The following is a 27,866-nucleotide window of genomic DNA, read 5'->3' on the forward strand; positions in this document are numbered from 1 at the left end:
TGTTTTTGAAGCAATCTTTAATATAGCAACATAGTCAGTCTTACAATAATAAGCCAAAATACAATCTTCATATCAAGCTGTTTGGAGCAAATGAAAGATATTTTTCAAATTCATTCTGGTTCCAAAAGATACATCATTTTTGCAACGGTATAATTTTATCCGCTCCATGGATAAATTTTACACCTTATACATGTATATAATGAGTTACCATTGGCAATTTAAATTTCATTGACTGGATTCTGAGTTGCCAAAAAATCTGAAACCTAGAATAAAATTAAATTTATACAACGTTTTGGCGTGAATAAAATATGCTAGTTTGCAAACAAAAAAAAAAAAAATAATTAAAAATATCCGTGTGTTATATTGTACATTTTATTAAAAACTGAAGATCTTCCTTCATACTGTTTATAATTCTACAGCTGGTTTCAAATATAATAATTAACTACATTAAAAATACGTATTCTTAGATAATAATTTAGAAAAAATATGAAATTATCTCAGCAAATTACAAAATATGTGATCAGATACGTTTTTCCACTGCGACAAATTCAATTTGAAGCTAGCTGTATACATCGTAAATTAATATCATGGTATTATTATCGCCTTTCTTCATCTAAGAATACAGCGGTAGAAAGAGTGCCAAACTTTTTTTTATTTATACACCTCAGACTTTGTAGTGACATCAGAACAGGAGTGTGTTAAACTTTTCTATGTATGTAAAACATCTATGTATCTACGTACTTGCAGTTGTTCCGAAAAAATTATACACGAAACGCACTACATGATTATAAAACTATGCTCAAGCTATCAAAGGTTTTGTTGTTTACATACATTGGATATAAATACTGTTCCTAAAAACTCTTTCTTCGACCATATCCTTAGTCTATAAACTAAAATAGAGAAGATAGTTGATACAAATATATAGATATATTATATTATAATAGATAGGTATTTGATGAAACATTTAAAGCCTTACGTAAAATTTACATTGTGTGTTGTATATATTTTTTTATCATTCAAACATGTAGCCGCGATTACTGTGTATTGGCAAATTTCCTCTTTTTTCACTTTTTTCAAATTAAATTATTATACATATACTTTTTACTGCTAGCATAGCGTTTTAATATAACTATTTATATACACACACATATATATGTATATATATAGGAATATTCAAAAATTGGTAGATATTTTTTAAAGTACAGCATTAGTAGTATCAAATTCACTAAACTGGCTATAGAAAATTGATCCGATGTTCCTTGTCAAGATATGCACTTGTGTTCTTATTAAAAATTAATTGAATACATTATACATTTCAATAGTTACAAGAGATATCAGGTTTACAACGTTAATATGAATTACAAAACATATGAATAGTTGTTTTTTCATACATTATTGTTATGTTTAGTTGCATGGTATTCGTAATACTCAGCTTTGAATTAATCGCGTTCACTTTTGATCACCATTGAAATGTACTAAATATCGCAAAAACTGAATTTAGTCGATGTATAGGAATAGACGTTAGGCATATTATCTAATTATTTACTCGCCGTGAAAATTTATAGTGAATGTGTATACCGAATAATATTGACTAACTAAGAATTACAAATTACAAGAAATTGAGTAACAAATATTTTTGGCGGTAAATTTGCGTAATTTTTCATTCTTGTGTCCTAGCTAAAATATCTTATGCTAATTGGATTCTACGTGCACGTGTTTACGTGCAATAATGGTAAATAAAATTTGTATGAAGTGATGAAAATAATGGAATAAGATTTTTCTTGTCAAGTAACTAATCGCAGGATTATGTCGAAAAATGTGAGATTAATCTTCACATGAAATTAAAATCTCAATATGTAATTTCAGCTTTTTTTGAAAGCGACTTTACCATATAACTTTCCATGTAAAATAATTTGATACAATCACGATTTTTAGAGAGTTCGAATAATTCGTTGGTTATTAAAACCTTCGGGTCACCAGGAGACCGTTAATTAGAGCGCCAAATGGTTAAAGTTTGACTTATAAAGATAAATATCCACGCAGTAACTATTATTTACGTTTTCTTGTGCAGCACTTCTACTACATGCTTCTATAAGATTCTAAGTTTCTCAAGGCTCATTCATACATTGAGCTACGTTTCAATTCTTATTTGTGAAATAATATTGTTTGCATGCGTGTACCTTGGATAAAAGTAGGAAAAAAGTTTTGAAAGATTATTAGTGTCTGCAAAACGCGACAATTCAGATGATTTCGAAACGCTTGTTCTATAGAATTGAAATTGAAATGTAGCCCAGGTAAACACACACAGTGGCCACGATCAACTATGTTTCAAGTAGTTATGTATTTATATCAAAACTGAGCAATTTATTGTAAAAATGGCAATGACAGTATCATAGGAATAATAATCAGGATTTGAAAAATTCACTATTAAAAAGCTTGTAATTTTGTAGACAATGTTCATAACGCGTCAAAACTTTGGTATGTGTAATCGAACTGTGGCTCAAGGCAATATAATATGCACGGGTGTATGTATAATAATATGTATGTATGAAACATGGATGCTGCCACCATGTGAAATATTTTTCAATCTCTCGCATACAGCTTAGTTTTTAAATTCAAGTGATTCAAACCTCGATACATCATCATATATTATTCAAATTACAAGATAGGTATGCAAAAATTAAAATATAGGTATTAAAAATAAAATTGATATTTACGTTAGAGACTAACATGGACCACGTCAATTGATATTTGGTTGATTTGTTTTTATAGGTAGCAAATCTTCAATTGGATATAGGAGTCCACCCTTTTAGTAGATGAATATGTGTCTGTGTAATAAATTTGAAGCGATTTAGAATAACGATTCTGGCATGTTTTTTTCATTTTGTAATGTTTCATGCTTCTGTTTTACAAGTTAGAAACAAATCGTTGGATACACTCCTTTTAAGCTAATATCTTACAGAAATGTAGCACACCCCACGGATTTCAATCTGTAATTGATATTGATCATAGCGGGGTGTTGCTTTTATTGATTTTACAACTTTTCCATTAGACAGAAATTTATTGATAAAATATTTGCATGACGCTTAACGAATCTTTTTGATTAAACTTAGCAGCCCAATATAATAACATATTTTTTTTTCAATCTGTGATGAAACTGTTTAACATTACAAGATTATTCTTACTTTTCACAGACAATCGTGTGCAGGTCTTTTTAATTTGTAGATTAGCTGACACTGCTAATTCAACTCGATTCTTTTTCTTTGGAATCTGAAACAAATACATTAAACAAATAGAAACAAAGTAATCGTATTTTTATGTAAGAACAAAAATTTTAAATACTTCGTCAGACTTTGGTAGAACTACTAACTTAGCTACTAGATACACAGATCATTTCAATTTAGTCACTGTACCGGTGTCTGATTTGTCTTCCGATGTTCCGTTAGTTAGTTCTGGTTCCTTCTTCTTATCGCCATCAGTTGATTCCACACTAGAAGCCTTTTTATCGTCAACGCTCGCAGCCTTCTTTTCCTTTGCCTTACCCTTGGCGGGCGTAGCTGGTTTCGGTTTGGGTTCCAGGCTAGGGTCCAAAACAATCTTTCCAATATTTTTCCGGTCATGCATCTTCTGCATGGCTTCTGGGACGTCTTCTAATGCCCAAGTAGAATCCACAACGGGTTTTATCTTTCCGTCAGCCCATAATTTGTACACTTTGTCAACGGCTTGTCTAACGAAACCCTGTCCGCCGTGTTGATGCATCAGATGACGTAAATTGAAACCGGAAATAGATTTGTTTTCATCGAACAATTTTGGAGGAGACACCTTGTCGACTTGCCACCACTGCAAAGAATATATGCAATGTTAACAGTTGCAGTCCATATATAAATACGGTATCGAAGAATATCTCTACTCACGGATCGGGCAGCCGAAAACAAGCTCTTAGTTTCGCCAGTTACAAGGTTGCTTGAACCGTACAGGATATATTTCCCCATCGGTTTAAGTAGAGCATATCCTCTGTTGCATTCTTCGCCACACATGCAATCCAAAACGATATCTACTCCTTCTGGAGAAACCCTGAAATAATTAGCAATTGTGTCATAATTAGAATATTCCCTGTAAAAATTTAAGAATTCATTTTCTTCAACGAGCTGTGGGAATTGTAATATTTTTTCTCAGAAGTTACTTTACAATCTCGGAATAAAAATTACCCGTCATTATCGAGTCAAGTTAATTTCAATATATTCAATTGAATGAACTTGACAATCAGTGAAGTTGTTCTTTACTTGATAAAAAATACTATATTTGGGTGTATCGTTAATTGTTGAACGTACTTTCTCACTTCTGCGCTGTAATCAGGTCCTCGTTCCAACAAGTGATCAATGGTTCCAGCTTCTTTCAGAGCCTCGTGTTTAGACTTACTGCATACTCCGAAAATTACGACATCCTTCACAGTTTTCGCTAATTGAACAACCGCTTGGCCCTAAAAGTGAATAGAAAAAATAAACTTAATTTCGAGATACAAAGATAATCGCTCTGACCATGATGGTCATTACCTAGTGTAAGATCCAACGTTTAACGTGATCAAATATTTTTAAATAAAGTCGTAAATCTTACAAAACATTCCAAAGTGACTGCTGCGAATATAAGTTGGTGTTCGATATACTTTCACATTTGTATTAGTATAAGGACGAGTACAAGATAGAAGATCATTCCCTCAGTTCATACGGTATGAAACACTGTCTCATTGAAACAGTTTGAAAATTAATCCAGCGCGGTATGGATTTTGAACAGAAGAAGGCATTCATGACAATTTCTGAGAACTCAGCCCCGATGTCTTGAAATTTTTATACACACATATACCTACTTTCTACTCTTTAACTTATCAGGTCTGAAGTAAGAAGACATCGTGGAATTTAAAACCGTATGCTGTTTTTCTACCCTGTACAAGTGAAATTCCATCAAGTTACTCCCTACAGTGCATAAACGGACTATATATAAAAAGTCTAAGATAATATTATTTCAACAAATAATAACCACCGCCTTTCTTTTGCTCCAGACGATCCCCGTCTTCCCATCACACGCGATATCAATCTTTCATTTAATTCGGAGCATATGTATACAGGGCATTCCACGTAATATCGATCAAGATCTGAAATTTAGATTTAGATTTGTTCCAGAATTTTTTATGCAACGTACTGGTCGAAATATAGATCCCATTTTTTGTTTTTATTTTTTTTTCAACTATCTTTATCTGAGATGTGATTTAATCTGCTATTTAATAATAAAAATAAATTTTTCACATTAAATGAACTGGTAAAAAAAGGTCTAATAATGTGGGTTGAAATAGGCACATTTAGAGAATCAGAATGTAGCGAATATATTGTGACATAAAATATTCATTACTTATAAATTTTTATAATTATTATTTTAAACTACATATCTTTTGTTGTTATGCAAACTCCACTTCTAACAAGGGCTCAAAAGTTTTGTTAAATTAAATTATACCTCAGATCGGGGTTGTTAAAATGTCTTGACAAAAAACAGAGTTGTCCATTTGGACTTGTACAGTCATGTAAAAAATTCTGGAGTAAATTTAAAATCTCAATTTCCGATCTTGATCGATACCTTGTGGAATGACTCATATCATATAGACAAGAAAAACCGCTAGAAAAACTGCGGGCGACATGCATGACTTGATTACAAATGATTACATTCCTATTATCGATATGAAGAGAAAACCAGGCCAAATCTACAGTATTATCTGGATTTTCTCAGGTGATATGAAAATGAAATTATGCATGATAATTACCGTCCTATACTTAAGAGTTTTGTCGGATGTCTCATAATCGGAATATATCGGCCGTGAAATTGGTTTTCTACGGATAAATAGGAAACTTGATAATTACAAAACGAAAGAAGACAACACAAAGATAATCTCTTCTTCAGAAATTGTACAACAGTGCGGTACAAAAATTGAGTTGTCTTAGTGGAAAAAGAGATAATTAATGTCGATGACTGTTGAAATATCTTTAGACTGTGAGCCTACTATACAGTAGTTCGGAAGATAACTTTCAAACAGATGTGTACACCTAGTACATATCATTATGTATAAATATATATCTATATATATTTATATCTCGTGATCGTTTTTCATGTGCTTTTACGGTTTATTGACAATCGATTTTACGCCTTGGACGTACAGCGTACAAAAGAATCGCATCAGTTTTATTGTGTTCAGAATTCCCCGCGAAAGGATAAAAAAAAATGTACAGTAGACGCGAACCTGTTTTGTTATAGTCTGCGTGGTTTTATATGAGTACCCAATTATTCGATTCTCGACATCGCTCGCGACATAGAAGCAACAAAATTAAATTTTCCTCGTATTCCCAATCGTGACAATAAAATTACATAAGCCGTGTTATCAATGATAATGTTTGTAGTAAGAAAAATTACCCCAACTATCAAACGTATCCGAGAAGGTATGTACTCAGAGAACGAATTTTACGTTCTTTCAAAAGATTCCATCAATAATTGTTGATCTCAGTATGCCTACGAAATGAATTGAAAAATTCTGCAACATCTCAATGTTGAAATTTTATAGAATAAAATCATATCAGATTTGATAAAACAAAATTTTTCTATTTTAGGAATATCAGAAAACGATATCATCAATAAAAGTGTCTATATTTACAAGTTATTCAAACAATCCCTACGTTTCGCAGATAATTGTAAGATTCTCATTATTGCAATGCTAAAAATTTCAAAAACCATATAATCCATCTTGTTACGGGGTGCAGAGTTCAGTTGCATATATATTGTACATAGCTATCAGTCTGTAAATTATAAAACATTAACATTGGGTATTCGAAATGTGTTGGTGGACCGAACACACTTTACGCATCGACACAGACGTGTTCATACGCAGAGCGACTCGAAAGTGATTTAAAACGGTGTGAACGATATTTGAAAGCAGAGTGTGCGTGTATTTCCTTCCCTCCTGCGTAGACCGGGCGGGGTCTCAACGCGTAGGGGTCGATGGTCTCCTAGCAACGTCGAGAGGCCCGCAGCATCCCTCCGTTGCACCCTATATATGTACATTTGAACCTATGTAATATACATATATACTACACGTCGGCCAGAATTCGCCTCACGACGCGAGGAAAGGAACGGGTGGCCGGAGGGAACAGTAGGGAAAAAAGGGAAGGAAGGCTACGATGTTTTCTTACCGTGTCGCAGTCTATGTATGTGATACTACAGGGTTACGTGTATGCGCGTCTGCACCTCGCAAATTGTTATATCTATATATACATAAGTTGGGATTAGACGAAAGGATATATAAGAGAGGGATGAGGAGGAGGGTGGGGGAGGGTAACGAAAACCTCTCTCTATGTACCTGTTGAGTGATATTGATTACCTACCTAACATATGGTCACACTGGATCTCTGCAGTACCATATTTATCCTGTTAAGAGCAAGGACCGATTTTGAAAGTGCTCTATATATGCACGGATAAACAGGGGACGAGGATTTATGCCATGTAACTTATTCGTTAGACAAGGAAATGAGATTCATGGTTAACGTCGGGCGTCTGGTTTTAACGGCGTGAGCGTTTACAACATCCTGATATTTTTCGATTTTTCACTCGGGAAGTACCGTCTATTTTTTTTTTTTTTTTTTTTTTAACGACCAATTGAACACTCACGAGGTACTTTGTATAATGGAGCTATACGCATTACAATCAAGAAACTCAAAAAAAAAAAAATTTTTTTCCTTCAAAACTAAACTGTATCGTAACGCTATATATTTTTATTGATTTGATTTGAATTTTCACAATTTTGACGAGGATGAAAAGAATTCATGTGGATTCTAGGAATTATGATTCTAGATTATAAAAAACAATACCCAACTTCCTCCAAATCCTCAGTTCAAAATTTTCTTTAATTTCTTTCCAATATTATATTCTTGTGTATGCATTCCGAGAACAGAAATTCGTATTAATACCACAAAACTTGTGAAATTCAATCTTAAATTCGGATATCAAATCAAAAGTCTCAACTTTGAAGTAAAAGTTAGAGTCATACAACTTCTGCAATAATTCGTGACGGAATAAAGTTTGTTTTTTCTGTTCAGCCAACGTTGTAAACATACACTTGTCCGCAGTGATTCCGAAACGGCTAATTTTATGGACATATCACTTACGTTGGCAGTGCAGAATCAACCCGCAGCGCCACTGCCGGCCGGCAGTGAAACACCCTTATTCTTTGTAAATACAACACGACCCATGACCGTAGAATTCCGTATGTATTCTTGGGTTATATTCAACGGTCATGTTACGTTTAAAAACAATTAAGTGTGTTTCACAACCGGCCGGCTGCGGCACTGCGTGTTGATTCTGCATTACCAACATAATCGAATTGTTAAAAAAAAAAAAAAGTATTGGCCGTCTCGCAATCACTGCAGACAACTGTACATTTGGGGACAATGAATCTGAGACGGCTAATTTTTTACACTAGACAGTTACGTTGGCAACACAGAGAAATCTACAGCGCCATAGTGGGCCGAGCGCGAAACAAACTCAATTTCAATAAACATAACTTAACCCATGACCGTCGAATCTAACCTTAAAATATCGCGTGGATAATGACTTGTTAGATTGACAGGTATTCTTCGGTTAGATTCGATGGTCATGGGTTATGTTACGTTTATTGAGATTGAGTTTGTTTCGCGCTGAGCCGACTGTGGCGCTGTAGGTTTCTCTGTGTTGCCAACATAACTGTCTAGTGTAAAAAATTAGCCGTCTCAGATTCATTGTCCCCAAGTGTATATTGTACTCAGCAATTTCCATGACAATACAAACTTACCACACCACCGCCGGCGCTGTGTACCAAAAGACTTTTCCCCGGGGAGAGATTCGCCAACTCGAACAGCAGTATGTAAGCAACCGTGTAGTTCATCGTGATCGTAGTTGCGTCCAGGTAGCTCATGCCGTCGGGGAGCGTGAATACGGACGTGGCAGGTACCGCGACTAGTTCTGCCCACGCCCTGTGATCCGGTAAAGCCACGACCCTGTCACCCACCTGTAAAAAATCAAGAGGATCGTTATGATTATGATTATTATTGTTTTTATTATTACTGTCAGTACGAAAAACCAATGAGCATAATCGTTAAATTGGGTCGATATTCCTGGAGAAATGGAGAGGTTAGCTGCTCTAAAACGTAAGACGAAACGGCGACACGTGTGCTACACAAATTTCAGGGTGCTAAGTCGAGGGCAAACAGAATTGTATGCTTTGGGATTTACAATGTGTGTTTTTTCTTCATCTTTTTATTATATCAACGGCAGCGTGTTTGCGGGGTTTCCCCTGGTTCCTACAATAAAACGTAAAAATTGGGGAACTTGGAGTGTAGTACCTTGATATAGGTATGTTAGGTAGTGTATTACATAAGGTAAATGTTTGCAATGTGTAACATGGAAGCGGCAGGATCATAAAAAACGTCCGCGAGTTTAACTCATACCGAACGACGCCATACGCTTGTCCTTTTATGCGTACAGATTGAACCGCGATTAATGCATACCGTAAAACCATTTCTCTATTATTGTAGGTATACGCGTATACAGCAATAAAGACTACTGCAGTTATACATATTGATATAATATCGTTGATCACGAAACAAATTTCAGACAGTGAACTGATTTATACACAGTTATAAAATTGAGCGGTACCGATTAAAGTTGGGACATAAAATTGTACATGATAAAATATGAAAAAATATAGGCATATAACCTATACAACGCTTGCTTGACTTGGGAAGACAATTATGCGGCTTTACTGTCGCAATGCTTACCCAAGGTTGAAGATCGACGAAGAACATAACCGCTTGTCCTGCAGACTTCATAAAAATAGAATATTTGCATTTTTAAGGCAAATAAAACGTGGATTATAATTTGATTAATTCTTCGTCGTGAAATTTGAAAAGGTATTTTTTTAATATTTGTTTTTCATACGTCATATAATTGAAATCGGAAGGTATAATGATTGAAACTTAATACTTATACTTGTGTACGATTACAAAAATTGTAAAATTTCGAATTTCTAACCTTGATAAGATAAATTTATTGCAGTACACTATACTTGGCAAATCCACCATTGTACATCAAGATAAATTCCTAATTACAGGCGTTACTGTCTACATTCCTCGATTGTCCCAATTTTTTTTTATCACAAATGAAAAATATACTTCAGAATACGAGGTGAAAATAATGTTTATTATATTTTCTTGTAACTACTGAAGAAATTGATGTCGAATTTTGATACTAGTGTTAAAAAAAAATAATATGTATCGATCAGAAACTATAATTATACGTTAGAATAGTTGCTTAATTGTACCAATATTTCTTACTAGTTCCAACAATATTTAAACCAGTGTTATATAACGGTGACAGTTTCACTAGAATTTTTCATTAACCATAATACGAAATAAATTTTTTTTTTACTATTGGCGTCTAACTTATGCAGTCTCGGTAATTGGAAAATCGATTCTATAACACATTACAGGTATAGTACAAATCAAGTTTTTCCCCGCGACGACAGGAATACGCGCCGAATGTCTGCAACGGTAGGGTCGCAACCCTGAACTTTGAACTCTCGCCACGTGCGAACGACCCTCGGGTTGTAGGAAGGGGTTGCCGGGCGGTTTTACGACCCCTGGAAAGTCGAGTGGAAAGACTCGCAGAGCCGGCTTTTGCCGAATCCTGATATACGGATTAGGATCAAAGATACATACCCGTCTGCGGTTTGCGAGCGAAATTTAGCTATTTCTGTACATCGCACAGTCATATAATACATTTATCATAACTCAAACGTAAAATTAGACGATTTTGGCCCCCTGGTGAAAATGAACAAAAGACGCTATTTCCTGACGAACGATGTGCGCGTTGGGAAATAATGTCTATTATTCATTTTCAGCGGACATTTTCATACCCAATTTTTATTATATTCGCATTCGCCTCCGGCTCGTGTGGCTAACTTCACACTCCCTCAGAATCGTCACTTTTTCCCACACGTTGCACACACTAAGAGAAATTTTTAGTTACGGTTACCGCTCAGTCCTTACCACAATCGAAAAATATAGTTCTAGGTAGAAGATGAAAATTAGTTTTTCCTTCTCATTACGATCACTGTTGCTATATTTTCTCGTAACTGTTGCAAAAATTTAACGCTTGTGTAAAAATAAATTGATGTTAAAGCCTTATTTAACCAAAAAAAGTCGAATAAACCTCACAAACTGATTTTGCGTTGCAATAACCAAAAAAAGATCGACGATAGCGCAAAAATGGTTACGCGTACTTCGTTTTTCGTAATTCCAACAATATTCAAACAGTTTTTTCAACGACACCTGTATTACTGAATTTTTCTAGTTACTGTAAAAAATGAAATTTTTCTCAGTGCAATATATTATTGCCAAATTTGACCGCCTCGATTTTCCCTGCCTCCCTGATGTATCTTATACACATACTATAAGTTGTATGTACTCTCTCTGTGTGTGTGTGTTATATAGGCATAATACGTAGGCTCGGAGTGCGACTGATTAAGAAACTTCGGGCCGAACCACTTTACGACTCCCTCCGCATGCGGCAGCGGCTCTACGGAAAAAGGAACTCGCTGTGGGTACATATTAGAGGGACAACCTTTTCAGCCCCACGGTCCCTTGTATGTATTCTTCAAGTATTCAGTCATCTCATTCCCCTTTGACTCTTGATTTAGTCATTTGGGCGTTGACTTTTTATTCTTCTTATTCCGTCACTGCCCGCATAAAGAACATCCGGTCTAGCTGCAACGCGTATACGGGGGGGTGTCCAGTCGACTTTTTTCCATATTGAGACGTATGTAAAACATACATACGAAACATGCCGACGGAAAAATTCGATATCAGAATATTTCGGAATATAAATAGCTACATATATTTGCCGAGTTTGCGCCAAACTTAAAGAGTAGAATTCTACGGTGAGTTTTTACCGACTGAGTAAAATGTCGCCAATTTTTATTATTATCCAAACTTACGCACGGCTGATGTGAAAATGACGTTAGTCAGCGCAATTCTACACGAAATACCGGATACAAATAAATAAAAGAAATGTTTTGTCTTACGCAACAATCAAGTGTCAAAATATTACGTAAAATTTTACTCGATCGATAAAGTCTAACTTTGGTATTCTCTTAAATCTAGCGAATAATTCCGTGCAATGAGCATTTCAATTATGCGGTGAAAATTCATAAAAAATTTACCGTTCGCGAGAGGTGAAAAATATACGAGCTCAAAGACAATAATTGTGAGTCGAAACGTGCGATGTATATCGCATGATGAAATGAAAACACCGTATGTAAACGGTGGAGGAAATGCGGCAAATGTAACAGCAAATAATAACAATTTAGCTACCCTTTTCCGCACATTCGACACGCGCCACGTTTTTACATAACAGGAATGTATACACATGGTCGTATACATACGATATATACGTAGATTATGGGTAATATACACGTACGCCACCGCACGCAAGTGTCACATTTCAGTTTATAACTCGAACCGAGTTGTGAAATGAAAAGTTTTTACTGTTAACAAATGACCTATTAGTTCTAATATATAGTATTGATAATTTTAACGAACTACTGACATTGTAACTTTCAGCGTAATGGAATTTGTTTGAAAATTATCATCTGAGTAATTTGTTGAAATTAAGAAACTTAATTTGCAAGTGAATCGATTTAATTTTTTCACCCCAGGAATTGACGAGTGTGTTGAAGTCGGAAGGAGATATTTGTAAAAAAACAAAAACAAAAAATAGATTATTCACTGCAATGCTAAAAACTAGTTTTGTCAGGCAATAAGCTAAAAATTTTTCTTTCAAATATATCCGATGATAAACTAAAAATTTCATATTCCGACCAAAATATTGTTGAAAAATTTTGGTATTGAAATTCAAATATCTAGCCGCGGGCACGAATCGATAAACAAGTTTTAAAGAGCGTGTCAGAATTTAAAATCGATTGTCGCGATTTTGATTTTAACTTCATTGAAAAAATTCAAAAATATTATTGAAACTATAAATAATAAGGTCGTCAAACTCAAATTGCTCTGAATGTTTCCATGTTCTGAAAAAAAAGAACTCCTAAAAATGGAACCGATTTTAGACCGTCTAAGTTGTACCTCCACCCCCTTAAGACGGCTCTGATTGTAATTTCAACAAGCTGGTCCATCAGTCGAGAAAGCGTCAAAGGGGGAAGCTAGGTGAAGAAAACCTAGCGAAGCCTAACCAATAGAGGCGTGACTTTTCAACCAAAGCACGTGCAGCGTATCAGGGTTTCATTTCCATCGCTCACATATCTCTACCGCAGGGATATATATATACAGAATTAAATTGCGGTTTAGATTCCGCAATCCAGCGTGTGTGACACGTCCGGTTTTGCGGTAAACCTACAACTGTCAAAGACCGCCGTGACAAAGACTTCTGCAAGTCGAATTGCTCCGCGCATGGATTTTACATGTTGAGAGAGTAAAAAGAAAAGTGTTTCAGTGAAGAATTTGTCGAAAATAATTTTCCAAGAAAAATCTACAAGAATCTACTAGATTTAGAAAAAATCTTCAAGTGATTCCAAGTTCTTGTTTAAAATATGATAATTTTCTATCTTCAAAGAGAGATCTGTTCGGCTTGTAACGAATGTAATAATTTCACAAATATTCAGCATATCTTCACTGATAAAAATTTCATTTGTTACAGTAACTAGAAAAATTCGGTAAAACAGGTGTCGTTACAAAAAAAACTGGTGTGCAGCGTAAGGATAAACCCTTTCATTCACAGCCTTATCACAGCGTATTCACAACTTCAAAATGATCTTTCTTACCTCGTGTAACCTCAAAAATCCTCAAGTAACAAGTTTCGTCTAGAATCATCGAATTTTGATAGTTTTTCGATATTACACCCGCCATATTGGATCCGCCATCTTGGATTTAGATATTATCAAATTCTGACTTTAGATTCGTGACCAGCGATCCCAGAAAACCCCCGATCAACAGAATTCAAAGCAAAAAACACTGAGTTGAGAAATGTGTCACTGAAAGGGTTGAACCAATATTTCTAAGGTTTGAAAAATAAAAAAGAAAAACATGATTTTTCTTCAAATGTTTCGTCGTATGTTACAGCGTTGACGTTCCTGTTACTGCAATCTCGGACAAGTCAGAGAGAAAAAAAAAAAAAAAGGCAAATTGACAAACAACAAAAAGTAACAAATCCACCGATCCGCGTGTCGCATCAGATTCACATCGGCGCCGGCGACTAATAGACGCGTCTGTGTAGTATGTATTTATAATTAATAACACAGGTGCCTGGCGCCTCGCATCCACCTCACGCATGTCTGGATCTAGGTAGACAACTGGCGTGAGTCACTCACTGATCTATGCATGGATGCATGGATGTATATACGTGTATATATGTATATAAGGAAAACACCAGCGCGCATGTAATATAATGTATGCATATGTGTGTGCGCGCGCCTATTTATGTGCCCTACTGCAATTTATTCACGTTGAATATCGCTGCGATTGCAACCCCCGGCGAAAATTGCATAGTATGCATGTGTCGCGCCCTGCGGACCTCGGGAAAATTTTCGCGTTAGCGTGACAAAATTTTATATGTATGTATATAATAATATCTTCTGCGTTATAACGCGTGAAGGGAGGTTTTACTTTGACGAGGCTGAAGTTGGTAACGTTAACGTATGGAAAGACATGAGTTAAAAAAATCATTACGGTACGATTAACCGAAGAATTACTTTCCGGTAGTTGGCTTTTTAAAATTATACATATATGAGTATGCCTCGTTTATCATCGTTTACCAAATTTCAGACGATCCGAAAGTTCCGGAGTAACGATTTTCCTCACATGCATCTCTGCAATAACGATCCGCCATCTTGAATTTTTTAAATTTCATTTCAAACTTGTAATTAGCCACCCCGAAAATCACCGCATACAGTTTTTTCACCGAATTTTAGTAAGTTTGAAATTTTCATCGGCCACATTAGATCCGCCATCTTAAACTGTTGAAATCTAATTTCAGATTCGTGATCAGCGACCCCGAAAACCATGGAATACCATCCTGTTATAAGATTTGACTCAGCACACTAATTCGTGTCTCAAAGGGTTAAACGATTATAAAGCATCGTTCGTCACGTACAATGAAATAATCCGCAAATATATTTGAAGTGGTAGTAAATTGGTTTATTCCTCGATTAAGGGAAGAAGAAGAGAAAAAAAAAAGGTCAGCAAAAACGGTTCACTGTGCAATATAAATATACTAAAGATGTTTTATCCTTTCCAAATTCCACCATTCCTGTAACAACACTTTCATTGAATTCTGCAGCGTAGATAATATATCCACAGTAAGAGTAATCTTTTATTCTCGTACGCACAGTAAAAATGTATATAGTTATCTATAGGTATATTAACATTACAGGACAAGCCTGCACAAGCACTTTATCTGTGAGAAGACAACGTTAATCTTCCCCCCAGAGGATTCCCGAGCACTTTCTTTCCTTTATACTCTGCACTTGCATTATCTTGGACATCCGCTCAGCTTTTGTTATACGGAAGGCTCAAAGCTTGATCGTGTATACATATGCGTGTGTGTGTGTGTGCGTGAATGTAGCTTTGTACGCGTCTGACAATCAGCTTGAAGATCGTTTCCGCATTGTGTCGCCTAATCTCCGCACAGTGTGCTCGGCGCGGTTATAATAAACACGCATTGAGAGACATTGGCATCGATATGACACCGTGTATACGAAATAAAGTTTGAAAATGAAGTAAAAACTTTGCGATATTTTCCGAACGCGATGTTTGAATCTCATGAATAAAACTTGATAGAAAAAGAAGCAGCGCAAAATTTTCACATTGCAAATATGAAACTTTTCCAGTTGATGTATGCATGTACCACTGTCGGTACATAAGACATATTTCGTCGTATCTATAATATGTGTAGAGGACAAGTTTATATCTTAAACCGTATGATAAAATTTATAATGTAAACTTGACGTATATAAGGATTAACGTACCTTGAAGTTCTCGACACCTTCGCCAACCTGTTCGATGTCACCGGCGCACTCGACGCCCATAATGAACGGGGTTTTCGGTAAAGAATCTATCGCCCCCTGCCGCGCCATGAGATCTTGGAAATTGAGACCGCTGTAACATCGTTAATAAAGAAAAATATAAAATTTCTTTCGCTATACATACGCACTCTGTAAAAATGAGAAACTAGTGGGGGGTGGGGGGGGCATCAAAGCATACGGAGTGAATTGCTAACCATTAAATGATTCAATTCTTTCAGTCACAGTGGCAAGTATTCTTATCAGCTATTTTATATCCAGTATTTTTTGTATATTTAGATAACTTTTCAGCATATTTCTTTACAGTTTTTTTTTTTTTTTGCTATTTCTGACAGTATACCAACAGGTTTTCAATGCTCGAGAGTAATTAATGCGGTATAATGTAAATTATTATTGTTAGAAAGAAATTGATTGAAAAGAATCTTGAAAATTGAAGGAATAATTAATTTCAGAGAAAGTAACCCCTCTACGCATATAAATGTTTTACATAAATTATAGGTCTTTGGCGTTACTGATTAAGAATCTGAACTCAGATATTGGAAATTTAGTACGACGAATCCTGTCAGCGACCCCAAAAACCTCTGCATAGTGTTTTTGGCCGTAATAGATCGAATTTGAAATCTTCGTCCACCACATTGGATCAGTCATCTCGAATTTTTAAAATCTGATTTCAGACTCGTAATCAGCGACTCGAAAAACGATAGAATAATATCTTGTTATAAAATTTGACTCGGCACAATAATGTACGGCCCTCAAAGAGTTAATGCGCATGCGCTAAAGTTTGTGAGCGTTAGCAGTTGTTTTGTCAGGGCGACCAACGTTCATAAATTCAGATGACAGGTCGCCGTGATGTATGTAACCTCAAAATTGTTACAGCTGTCTGTAATCTGAGATTAGGAATGTTGGTCGCCCTGAAAAACCAACCGCCATATGGTCGTTAGAAATTCACTCCTGTATATCTCTGCGAGTATCAACAGATGATCTTACGATTAATGAATTTCATTAAACTTTTATTCAAATTTTGACACTCCAGTGCCACCACACTGACAGAAATTTTTAGTTCCGGTTACCGCTCAGTCCTTAACAATGTTCATTTTTTACCACAATCGAAAAATACAGTTACTAGGTAGAAAATGAAAATTAGTTTTCCAGCTGTTACCAGAAAGTCTGGTATTCTTTCTCATTGCGATCACTGTTACTATATTTTCATTTGACTGTTGCGATAATTCAATGCTCGTGCAACGATAAATTGACGTTAAAGCCTTGTTTAACGAAAAAAAGTCGAGTAAAACTCACAGACTGATTTTGCGTTGCGATTACCAAAAAAGGATCGACGATAGCGAAAAATGGTTAGGCGTACCTCGTTTTTCCCAATTCCGCAATATTCAAACAGTTTTTTTTTTTTTTTTAACGATACCTGTTTTACTCAATTTTTCTAGTTACTGTAACAAATGAAACTTTTCTCAGCATGCACGCACCCTTGAACTTAGAAGATAACGTTGAAAATACTAAGACGAGACTCGACGGTCTCTTTCTTGGTAAAGGTGCCTGCGTAATGCGTATGTATTCCTGGCTCCCGACACTTGAATAATAGAAAGGACGAGAAGGCGTGCTTTATCAAGAATCGGGTGCCTCGCGAGTTTGGCGTCGCGTGAGACGCCGGCAGCTCGAGGGCGTCGCGACGTCTGAACAACGTACACATACAACTACACCCACTACACGTCTTGTTGTCTGTACAGCAGTTACGATCCACATACGAGTCGAGTCGAGTCGCTCCTCTATCCGGAGGATCTTTCCTTCCGTCTATGAGGTGCGTGCCTGGTTGAAAAAACACGTGCGTTGTAAAAGATGAGTGTGTGTTTGGCACACGTGTGTGTGCGCACAGTGCACGGGTGTAATAACGAGTAAGCCCAGAGCTTGCATACCGCGTTCCCTGCACCACGTGATGGGAATATGTATTCTATTTCCGTATATAACGGAGTAGGGGGAGCATCCCTTGTATAATCTTGCGGTTTTGCATTAGTAGGAGGAGGAGTACAAAGTTGTTGAATACAGCGGGTGCAATTCACTTTTCGAATTGTATTATTACACTCGCGAAGGAATATTCGCTACATATTACACGGTGAGAAGATTGAAGAGGGGATTTAACTCAAAACTGCAGGAAAAAACAAACGCTTGCTAAAGTTTTTGGTAAAAAAAAAGAAATATATCCCTGTCAGCTTTATTTTTTACTACAAATATTGAATGCGTTTTACGAAGTTTATTTTAATAAAAAAAAAAAAAAAAAGAACCCAACGTTTTCCTTCATTTTCTTCAGTTTTTAGTAAAATATGCTCTTTTATTCTCTCCGTGTAAGTATGATTGTCAACAAAATTCGGAGCATGTAACGAATTTCATTATAAGTATAAATTATACATGAGAAATCTCGAAATTCGTGAACGCGAATATTAATATACAAACATATATGCATGTATACATATACTATACATACACGTACTGCAATCGAATTTGACACGAAAAGATACCAATATACATAACACAATTTGCGTACGTCTAATTTGTATTCTGAATTTGTTTAGCAAAATTTAGCGACAGCACACGTTCCAGTTTAACGCCGCTTGTATACATATATATATATATATATATATATATATATATATATATTCTACAAACTTCAAGTTGTATAATTATTATCAGTTGCGAATTGTTATAATGCAGATAATTTATTCGTAATTACTGGGCGGGAGTTAGATTAAACCTTCCATTATTCTCGGTCGTTCTAAACTCGTCGCAAATTACATTTATATTCACTGCATAGATATACATATAAATATATATACGGTGTCTAACTTGTACAGCTATGTTACGCAGCGGTATAGTTAAGAGACTACCGACTGGTAATTTACGATGAACGGATAGATTTTCGGAATCTTAGATATTTTTTCGTAGTACTGACTAGATAGAGCAAAATTAGATATATGTATATGCTAGGGTGTTGCTTTGGTCGTTTTGGAATTCTTTCGACTGTACCCCAAAAATATTTTCATATTATAAAGAAAAAAAAAATATCTCCTGTGAATACACAATTTTTTGGATAACATTAATACGTGCCGGAGGACGATTGAAATTTTGAATCTGAATTACAAAAAATAATTTGGGATGAGGGCATGCAGTATTCCGTAGATAACGACACTCGGACAAATTTAAAAAATGATAATTTTGTGAAATACGAGAGAGTTTTGAGACTGAGTGTATGTTTTTTTTCTGCTTTTATGTTAAGTTGGAAGTATGAACATTGTTCTCAAGCATGAAATTGATTATTTTATTGATAAAAAAAAACAGTAACTGAATGGCAAAAATAGGGTGGTTTTAGGGCGGAAAATTAACTGCCTTGGGTACGTTTAGGGGAAACCTTCAGTTTCAGAGTACTTATAAGGGAAGAAGAATAAATAGGGTACTTTTAGGAAAATAAGGGGAATCGCTGTGTAGCGTGAGAAGTAAATGGGGCGGGGTTGGAAATTCCGAATTTGAAAAGTTCCGAAAGAGCGTAACTCCGACGAGTTAAAGTTCCGAAAGTGCGAGAATGGGAAAATTTAAAAATCTGAAACGTATAAATTCAGAATGATCGAAGACTTTCGGTTCTGTAAATTCCTGGCTTCATGAAATTTCACCACTTTGATCTTTCTTTGTTTTGGATTTCCAACATTTTTACGTTCGGAATCTTGGTCATTGCGATTTTTAGTTTTTCTGATTTTTTACACCCACTCGTTCCGTAAACTAGTCCTAAACTTCCGACCATTCGAAACATTGAGGTTTCGCAAGGTTTCGATTTCTTTGGTTCAAGCTTCGCCACCGAATAATTCGGAATTAGGCTCTTTCGGAACTTTTCAAATTCGGTACTTTAACCCCGCTCCAAGTGAATAAAGACGCTGTGCTTCAAGGATCAGCTGTAGGCAAAAGCGAGAGAGAAGTTCGAACGACACGCAACTTGCTTTCGGCCCTTCTGTCTTTTCATCGATTAGGTAGTCGGGTAGGGGATATAAAGGTAGGCGTAAGGTAGCCTGAGCCCAAACCCAGACTCGTCGAGCCTGCAGACTGTCTGGCTGGTGCACCGTCGGCCTCCAGACTACAAGGCGCCCTGGACTGCAGTAATAAGTGGTGCAAGGCACGCAGGAAGCCGGCATTACTGTATAAGCTGCCGTGACATATACGACGACGATTTTTATCTATACAGAGTGGGTGGCTACCGCAGTCAAGGATTTGGATTCCAAGACTATTCGAGGGGGAATTGATGAGAGTTAACTGCAAAAAATCAGAAGAACCGAAATTTGGAATGACCAGAATTCCAAGTAGCACTGAGAAAAATTTCATTTGTTACAGTAACTAGAAAAACTCGGTAAAACAGGTATCGTTAATAAACAAAAACTGTTTGAATATTGTTGGAATTACGAAAAACGAGGTACGCCTAACCATTTTGCGCTATCGTCGATCCTTTTTTGCCAATTGCAAAGCAAAATCAGTTTGTGAGGTTTACTCTACTTTTTTGGTTGAACAAGGCTTTAATGTCAATTTATCGTTGCACGAGCATTAAATTTTCGCAACAGTTGCAAGAAAATACAGTAACAGTGATCGTAGTGAGAAAGAATAGTAACGGATACTAGACTTTCTGGTAACAGCTGGAAAACTAATTTTATTAATGTTAAGGACTGAGCGGTAACCGGAACTAAAAATTTCTCTCAGTGAGAAATCCACAGAACTGAAAATCTTGGATCATTCGAAATTTCAATGTTTCAGATTTTAAAACTTTCTTATTCTCGCACTTTCGGAACTTTGAATTGTCGGAGTTACGCCCTTTCGGGATTTTCTCCATTCGGAACTTTGATGTTTCGTCGAAGTTTCATTTCTTTATTTTAAATTTCACCGGCAAAAAATTCGGAATTCGTACGCTTTCGAAAATTTTCAAATTAGGTATTTCAACACCGCCCTTCATTAAGTGGTCATAAATAGTTGCGTTATTGTGCAATAAAACGCATATTTTTCTATCGACTTCCCAAACGTATATATATATATATATACGAAAGAGTGCAAAGTTTTAATCGGTTCAAAAGTTTGAACAAAAAAGTATAAAAAAAAAAAAGAACAAATAAGTTTAATTTATTTCTTCAAAGCAGAGGATTGTTATTAAACAAATTCTCTCGTTATTTTTCACCAGATAACATTACGCGCTATTGATGTTTTCGTTTTCACGGTGAAAATAATCAATTATCTTCTGATATATACTTACATGTACGTATACATGTAATCGGTGTATCTATTACACATTGTCGATAATACATAACACCTAAATGTATATACATAAGTTAGCTGTATAAATCCATACAAAAATAATCACACACACTGACAATACTGCGGTGCTGATAAGCAGGATAATTATACGTGTAAAGCATTACAAAGAACGCGTGCGTGAGACTTTAAATACATATGTAATATGCATATAAGGTATATATTATAAACGACAAAGAGTACGTTACTTTGCATATTTATCTACGAATGCACTTGCAGTTTTCGCATATGTATGCGCGTGTGTGTGTATACGTGCATTACACGCAGTTACAAGTTAGGTGTGATTGTTTCATTTGTGTCTTCTCTCCGACAGATGCTTGATAAACCCGTGCGTTAATACTTGCTCATTCTATCGACGATGAGAGATTCTTCTTCGCTGTACACCAGTAGAATAACACACCAGCTGTACGGTAATTGTCCAAGTAAATTGCAAAACTGTTTTTCTCCAACTCATTCCACACACACACACACACACACAGACACACGCACCTAGTATCTCTTTTTATAACGCGAAGTACATACAAGATAAATCTCCCCGCTGCAAGCAGCTTTCGCATTTCTCTCATGCTATGCTGTGCTGCGGTTGCAGTAATTTATATATATATCGGACAATCGATCATTCCAGACGTAGAATTTCAATTCTACGATGAATTGAAAAATACCGATTGCTGTAAACCAAACGATCTTGTGAACAATATGTATAGAATTGTACCTACAATAACACACACGCAATTAAGAAGGTAGGAGAAAAAAAAAAGTCTGCAGAGGTTTTGTATACGTTCGTAAATTCTGTTGTCTGAGTACTGACAATGAACTGTACAACATAAGGGTATATTTTCCCGGATTTGAAGCGGATTAAAGTTAGACGGTATGGGTAAAAGTCGAGTCGACCGGCACCTGTCGATATGCGGTGACGAGAAAAAAACATACACAGACATGCGCACACGGTAGAACGTATAATCGAAGAAAGGAAAGAGAGATAGGACGTGGTATGTACGTGGAGAATTGCGCGTGACATTATTGACAACTTAATATTACACCAAACGTATGTAGCTTTGTTTGGTCGCTTGCATTGAATAACTATACAGGTACGTTGTAACGTTGGTATCACTGTACAAACTGATTAACCATTTGAGTCACACATTATTGTGCTGATTTTGAGTCAACTGTTGGCAACAAGGTAGCAGGTATTCCATGTTTTTTAGGACCGCTGATTACGAAACTAAAATCCAAGATGGTGGATTCAATATGGAAGACGAGAATTTCAAATTTGATCGAATGTGATCAAAAGACTCTATACAAGGGATTTCGGGGTTGCTGAATGGATTAGCTATGCTGAATTTTCAAAGTTGCATTCAGATTCGAGATCGGCGACCCATAAAAACCCTGGACAGAGTTTTTTCTCGGATTTGAAATTTTCGTCCGCCATGTTGGATCCGCCGTCTCGAACTTTTAAAAGCCGACTTCAGATTCGTAATCAGCGATCCAAAAAACTTATAATTTATGTAAAACATGTATACGCGTAGAGGGGTAACTTTCTCGGAAATAAATTATTCCTTCAATTTTTGCGACTTTATCAATTGATTTGTTTCTAACAATAATAATTTACATCATATTAGAAATGGCAAAAAAAAAAAAAAACGCAAAGAAATGTTTTAAAAATTCTCTAAATGTACAAACAATGTATATAAAATAGGTGGTAACAATATTTATCACTATGATTCAAAGGGTTAACGGGCATTGCACAATTAACCGACGAAGATAACGAAGAGAGTGAGTATATTATTTTTCTACCGCGTAATTTATAACTCCTCTCTCTCTCTCTCTCTCTCTCTCTCTCTCTCGTCTGCAGCGCATACATATTACAGTACATACTTTAGCATACACTATACTACATACACACAATATATATGTATATAATAAATTTTTCTCTTGAAACATTTTCCCTCCCTCTCTCCTATCTTGGTATAAATGTATTTATACGTTATATCTTTTTTGTTGTTCAAGCTGACCCATCTCCGCGAAGTCGTTTAGTAGAGAGGTATTATAATAAAATTACCACGCAGTGAATACATGGATGCATATCGGTGGTGTAAAATACATGTGTAACACACATATGCGCGTAGAAAACGCAGGATGATTAACGACTGGTAAGAATCCTGCGCTATGCCTGCGATCATTATAGCGCACATCCTGAATCTGTGTTATACCGCAGATGGTTTTTCGCCCCGGTGAAAATGGGTAATCGACGTTCGTACGTCGCGTTGACTGTGTAATACAAGGTAAGCTGGACTGTAGAGTCCTGCCTCCGATACGAATTATAACACGTGGTGGTGTGTTTAGGGGTGCAGCAGACCGGAGGAGTAAAGCGTTGAAGCAGATGTCATTCCGTACACGGCGTTGACGATCGCGATCGCAGCTGGCTTCGTCAAGTTTATACATACCGGAGAGCGGCGTACGTGAGAGGATGTATGCATGCATTAGGCACGTAATACGAATGCAGGGAAAAGTTGAGGGTGAACAACGTCGGAGCGGGCCCGCTGGGCGTATACGAAAGGCGACATGACACACACGTGCAGGATGAAGAGAAGAAGAAGAAGAAGAAGAAGAAGAAGAAGAAGAAGAAGAACAGGAGGAAGAAGACCCCCTGAAGTCAACCAGGTCGAACGAGTTTCAGACGTTGTCTTGGGTACATCTCGACAAGGGCGAACGTAACAAACAAACTAGAAGAAATACGAAGAGGAAAAAGCAAAGGAAAGGAGAAAAAAAAAATAAAAAAAAAAATGGAATAGAGACAAGAAAATAAATAATAAAGGTAAATAGAGATACCGGAAGAAAAAATGTCGCTGTGAGGCTATTCTTCATCGAGCGTATAGACATAATATTTCTATAAGTGGAATACCGAGTGAGAATGAAATGTGAAGGCTTTCTGTATACGGGTAATATAAGAATAATATGAATAGTATAATAGAGTACGAGAATTCGGTTAAACGAACAAACACTGCGATTAGTACCTGAACATGTATGAATGATTTTGTGTATACATACAAACGAGATTTGAAAATGAATTCAACGAACGGAAGTACGATCGCTTTTGTTTGTGTGTTACGATACAATTAACATTGCAGGAAACAATTGAATTAAGACAAATAAAATCTGACTAGGTTAGATAGAATTATCTGAATTCGTTATATTGCATGTGAGAAAATTCGAATTGTTTCAAGTGTAAGAGGAAAAATGGAAAGAAGAAAGGAAAAATTCAAGCTTTGAATAAGACGTCGAAGGGATCAGAGTCCACGCATAGGATAATTTAAGTTAATTAATCCTTTGAGTCATTGATACTTTGGTAAGTACTCTTACCACATATTATACAGAAATTTTTTGAATACTTAGACAACTTTTCAACATATTTCTTTTGCGGAGTTTTTGCTATTTCTGATAGTATATTAATAGGTTTTCAATACTCGAGAGTAATTATTGCGATGTAATGTAAAGTATTGTTGTTAGAAACAAATTGATAAGTTGTTGGGGTCACTGATTACGGATCTGAAATCGAATTATAAAAATTCAAGATGGCGGATCCAACACGGCGGACGAGAATTTCAAATTCGATCGAATTTGAAGAGAAAACTCCGTCCATGCGTTTTTAAGATTATCGATTACGAATCTGAAATCAGATTTTGAAACTTAAATATAGCGAATCCAATCAATGATTCCGAAAACCCCTGTATAGAGCTTCTTGGCTGAAATCGATCGAACATAAAATTTTCGACCGGAATACTGGATCCGCCATCTTGAATTTTTTAAGTCTGATTTCAGATTTGTAATCAGCGACCGCGAAAACCAAAGAATACCATCTTGCAACAAAAGTTGACTCGTCACAATAACGCGTGACTCAAAGAGTTGAACAACAATTGTAAAAAGAGAGGTGAAGAGAATTGAGAAGGCAAGAGGCGCGCTGTGCAATCCGTTGTTCGTTAGCGAGTAAGAAGGAAGTTTGAATCCGATTTACCGGACACACCCTGCGGGTTCGGGGCGTCGCGACGCTCAGACAGTGGTTCTCCGCGTCGATTTTCATTGCGTAGGACGACGCACTTGGCACCAAAGTGTCTATAGGGTGGCGGTATTGATCGGGCCACACCCCATGGGCCTCAGAACGTACGCCTTGCCCAATACCATGGCATCCCGTATACATTACGCCGCTTGATCATCCGGGCCTGATAATAAATATGCGTTGCAACGAAACAGGAAAATATAATTCGGACGATGATTTTCGATCCGTATCCATAGGACGGAGATACGATGTTTAAAAAAACACGCGATACCTCAGCGCGGAAAATCTATGGTGGTGTAATTTTACATTTATCACGGTATAACGCGACGCGTCGCAGAGAGTCGCAGGTCAGAGATAGCGTCCCTGATGACTGGACGAATGACGCGTCAATCGGCGATATACGAGGGACACCGAGAGGTGTTCGTTTGTGTCGTGTCTCATGATTGTACCGGCCAACAGTCAGCCATCGTGGATTTATCATGTTTATTCGAAGAATTTCTTTTCTTCGGCAAACTACGCGGATATTAAAAATGAGATATATGTACGTATTTACTCGTATATTTTTATCGAATCTCAACATTTTATAGGTACTAACGTTTGTACGATATTTTTATAATTATGTTTTTTTTTTGTTTATCTATTCTTATACACTCCTACTAGTGTAATAACGTCGAAGATGTTATTACACGCAAGACCGGGGTGAAATTCCTTCAGCTCTAATGAAAGACGCTTTGTTTTTTAGTTACTACGACTGATAAGAATGACTAATTACCTCCTAATATCTCTCCACGACGGAATATGAATACCCTTCTTTCAGGATCAGACCTGCACGAAGTGCCGGCTTTGACCCTGGAGTCGAGAAAGTTCTATCTCCCGAAGAAACTACTGTAACGTAAGCAAGACACACGTCCTGGACTCTGGATGAAAAAAAAGAACATAGGTATCATGCAATTTTGCGTCAGGTTTGCGACATGAGAGAATTAGTCGAATTGCCGAGGCTCGTTTTACTCTGCAGAGAAAAATGCTCAAGTTCTGTAAAGTTTTCGAAAGTAACGAAAAAACAGTTCGCTGGGGTTCTATAGATATTTAAAAAAATTGGATCCCCTTTATTTTTCATTCTTGTCATCTCTCTGTCTCTCTCTCTCCCTCTCTTCCTCTTCGTGTATCAACGACAGCGGAGTGACGCGCCTTCGGGCGGTAGGAAACTAATGCATCCGTCGCGTCGCGTCGTTTACTATATAATAAAGCGATGCTCGACGTGAGTCACGCGTAGAAATGCATCAACGGCAGAAACAACGGACGATCGGCCGGCTCTCACGTGTTCTCGCCTCGACCTCTGCTGCGATTTGTCAAAATTAACGAGGCGAATCCCAGGCTTCCAAGGCGCCTGAATAAAAGTGCACGTTAGGACTCGCTAACGTCACGATCGCAGTTTCTAAACTCGACTATTATGGAAAAGCCGTTGCGCGACGTCGAGCGAAGAAAAAAAAATGACGATCGAGAAAAATCGCCATCTTTATGCGGGCGATACATGCCAATGATGTACGAAGAACAAAAGAAAGTGAGAAAAACAAAACGCCGGCTGGAAGTTGAGCCGTCGTTTGTTTGCTGACATTGACAGAGGAGCGACGGGGAACTTCCGGCATGCAGATAGATGGATCGCAAGGGCGTTTTCGGGTACTCACCATGCTTTGACGCGAATAAGAACCTCGCCCTCGCCGAGTGCCGGTTCGGGCTTGCGAAGAACCTTGACGCTCTTCAATCCGCCAAAACCGTTGAGAACGATAGCCCGCATGTCTTTCGGCTCGGGCGACGGCTTCTCCTCGCCGTTTTCTTTAGATTTTTCGCCATCCCCGTTCTCCTCGGCCTTTTTCTCATCCGCGGACTCCTTCTGTCCCTCGGTCTTTTCATTTTTCGCCTCGTTCTCGTCCTTCGCTGCTATTTCCTGGCCCGTTTTATCCCCCTCTACGGTCGGGCTGGTCTCATTTTTCTCTTCGGCCATTTTTCGGCTTTCAAACGCGGCGTGTGCGGCTTCTCGATTCCCTTTGTCTTTCTACCACCGGTCTGCGTTACCTGACTTCTGCGTATATCTGCAAAACGGGTTATCGTGTTTCCTCTCTATGTACCTCTGTGTCTTCCTTGATTACCGGCAACTCAGAGCTCGATTTCCTACGATTTTTAACGCCGAATTTACTAGCTAACTCTGCAAAGACTACACTACGTCCTCACGAGACAAGCTCTGACAGCGATCTGACGCGCAGCGTCGCTTAGCAACTCGCCGCCCCTGTAACAGGTGCCCGACGACGCCTTCGT

General features: G+C 37.0%; 1 protein-coding gene across 2 annotated transcripts; it reads right to left on the minus strand.

The window, feature by feature from the left end:
- LOC124219018 (synaptic vesicle membrane protein VAT-1 homolog-like) lies at positions 1–27,813 on the minus strand. 2 transcript variants are annotated; one of them, XR_006883305.2, is made up of 8 exons: positions 27,239–27,813; positions 16,103–16,232; positions 8,861–9,076; positions 4,332–4,480; positions 3,915–4,074; positions 3,414–3,840; positions 3,186–3,270; positions 1–2,828 (listed from the first exon to the last, which is right to left on the minus strand). XR_006883305.2 is itself a non-coding variant. In XM_046626074.2 (7 exons), the coding sequence occupies exons 1-7, from the start codon at positions 27,553–27,555 to the stop codon at positions 3,245–3,247; spliced, it is 1,425 nt and encodes a 474-aa protein (XP_046482030.1). In that variant the 5' UTR covers positions 27,556–27,813; the 3' UTR covers positions 1–3,244. The 2 variants fall into 2 exon arrangements, 1 of the variants encoding a protein (XP_046482030.1); XM_046626074.2 differs by having other exon boundaries at positions 1–3,270.
- Positions 27,814–27,866: the final 53 nt, after the last annotated feature.

Source organism: Neodiprion pinetum, chromosome 5 (assembly GCF_021155775.2).
Source record: "Neodiprion pinetum isolate iyNeoPine1 chromosome 5, iyNeoPine1.2, whole genome shotgun sequence".
In the NCBI taxonomy this organism is placed as follows: Eukaryota; Metazoa; Arthropoda; class Insecta; order Hymenoptera; family Diprionidae; genus Neodiprion; species Neodiprion pinetum.

Coding starts and splice junctions, on each gene's coding strand:
- LOC124219018 (XM_046626074.2), bottom strand. CDS start 27,555: ATGGCCGAAGAGAAAAATGAGACCAGCCCGACCGTAGAGGGGGATAAA. Junction 16,233..27,238: donor CTTATTCGCGTCAAAGCATG/GTGAGTACCCGA, acceptor ACGATGTTACAG/CGGTCTCAATTTCCAAGATC. Junction 4,481..8,860: donor ACAGCGCCGGCGGTGGTGTG/GTAAGTTTGTAT, acceptor ATTCACTTTTAG/GGCCAAGCGGTTGTTCAATT.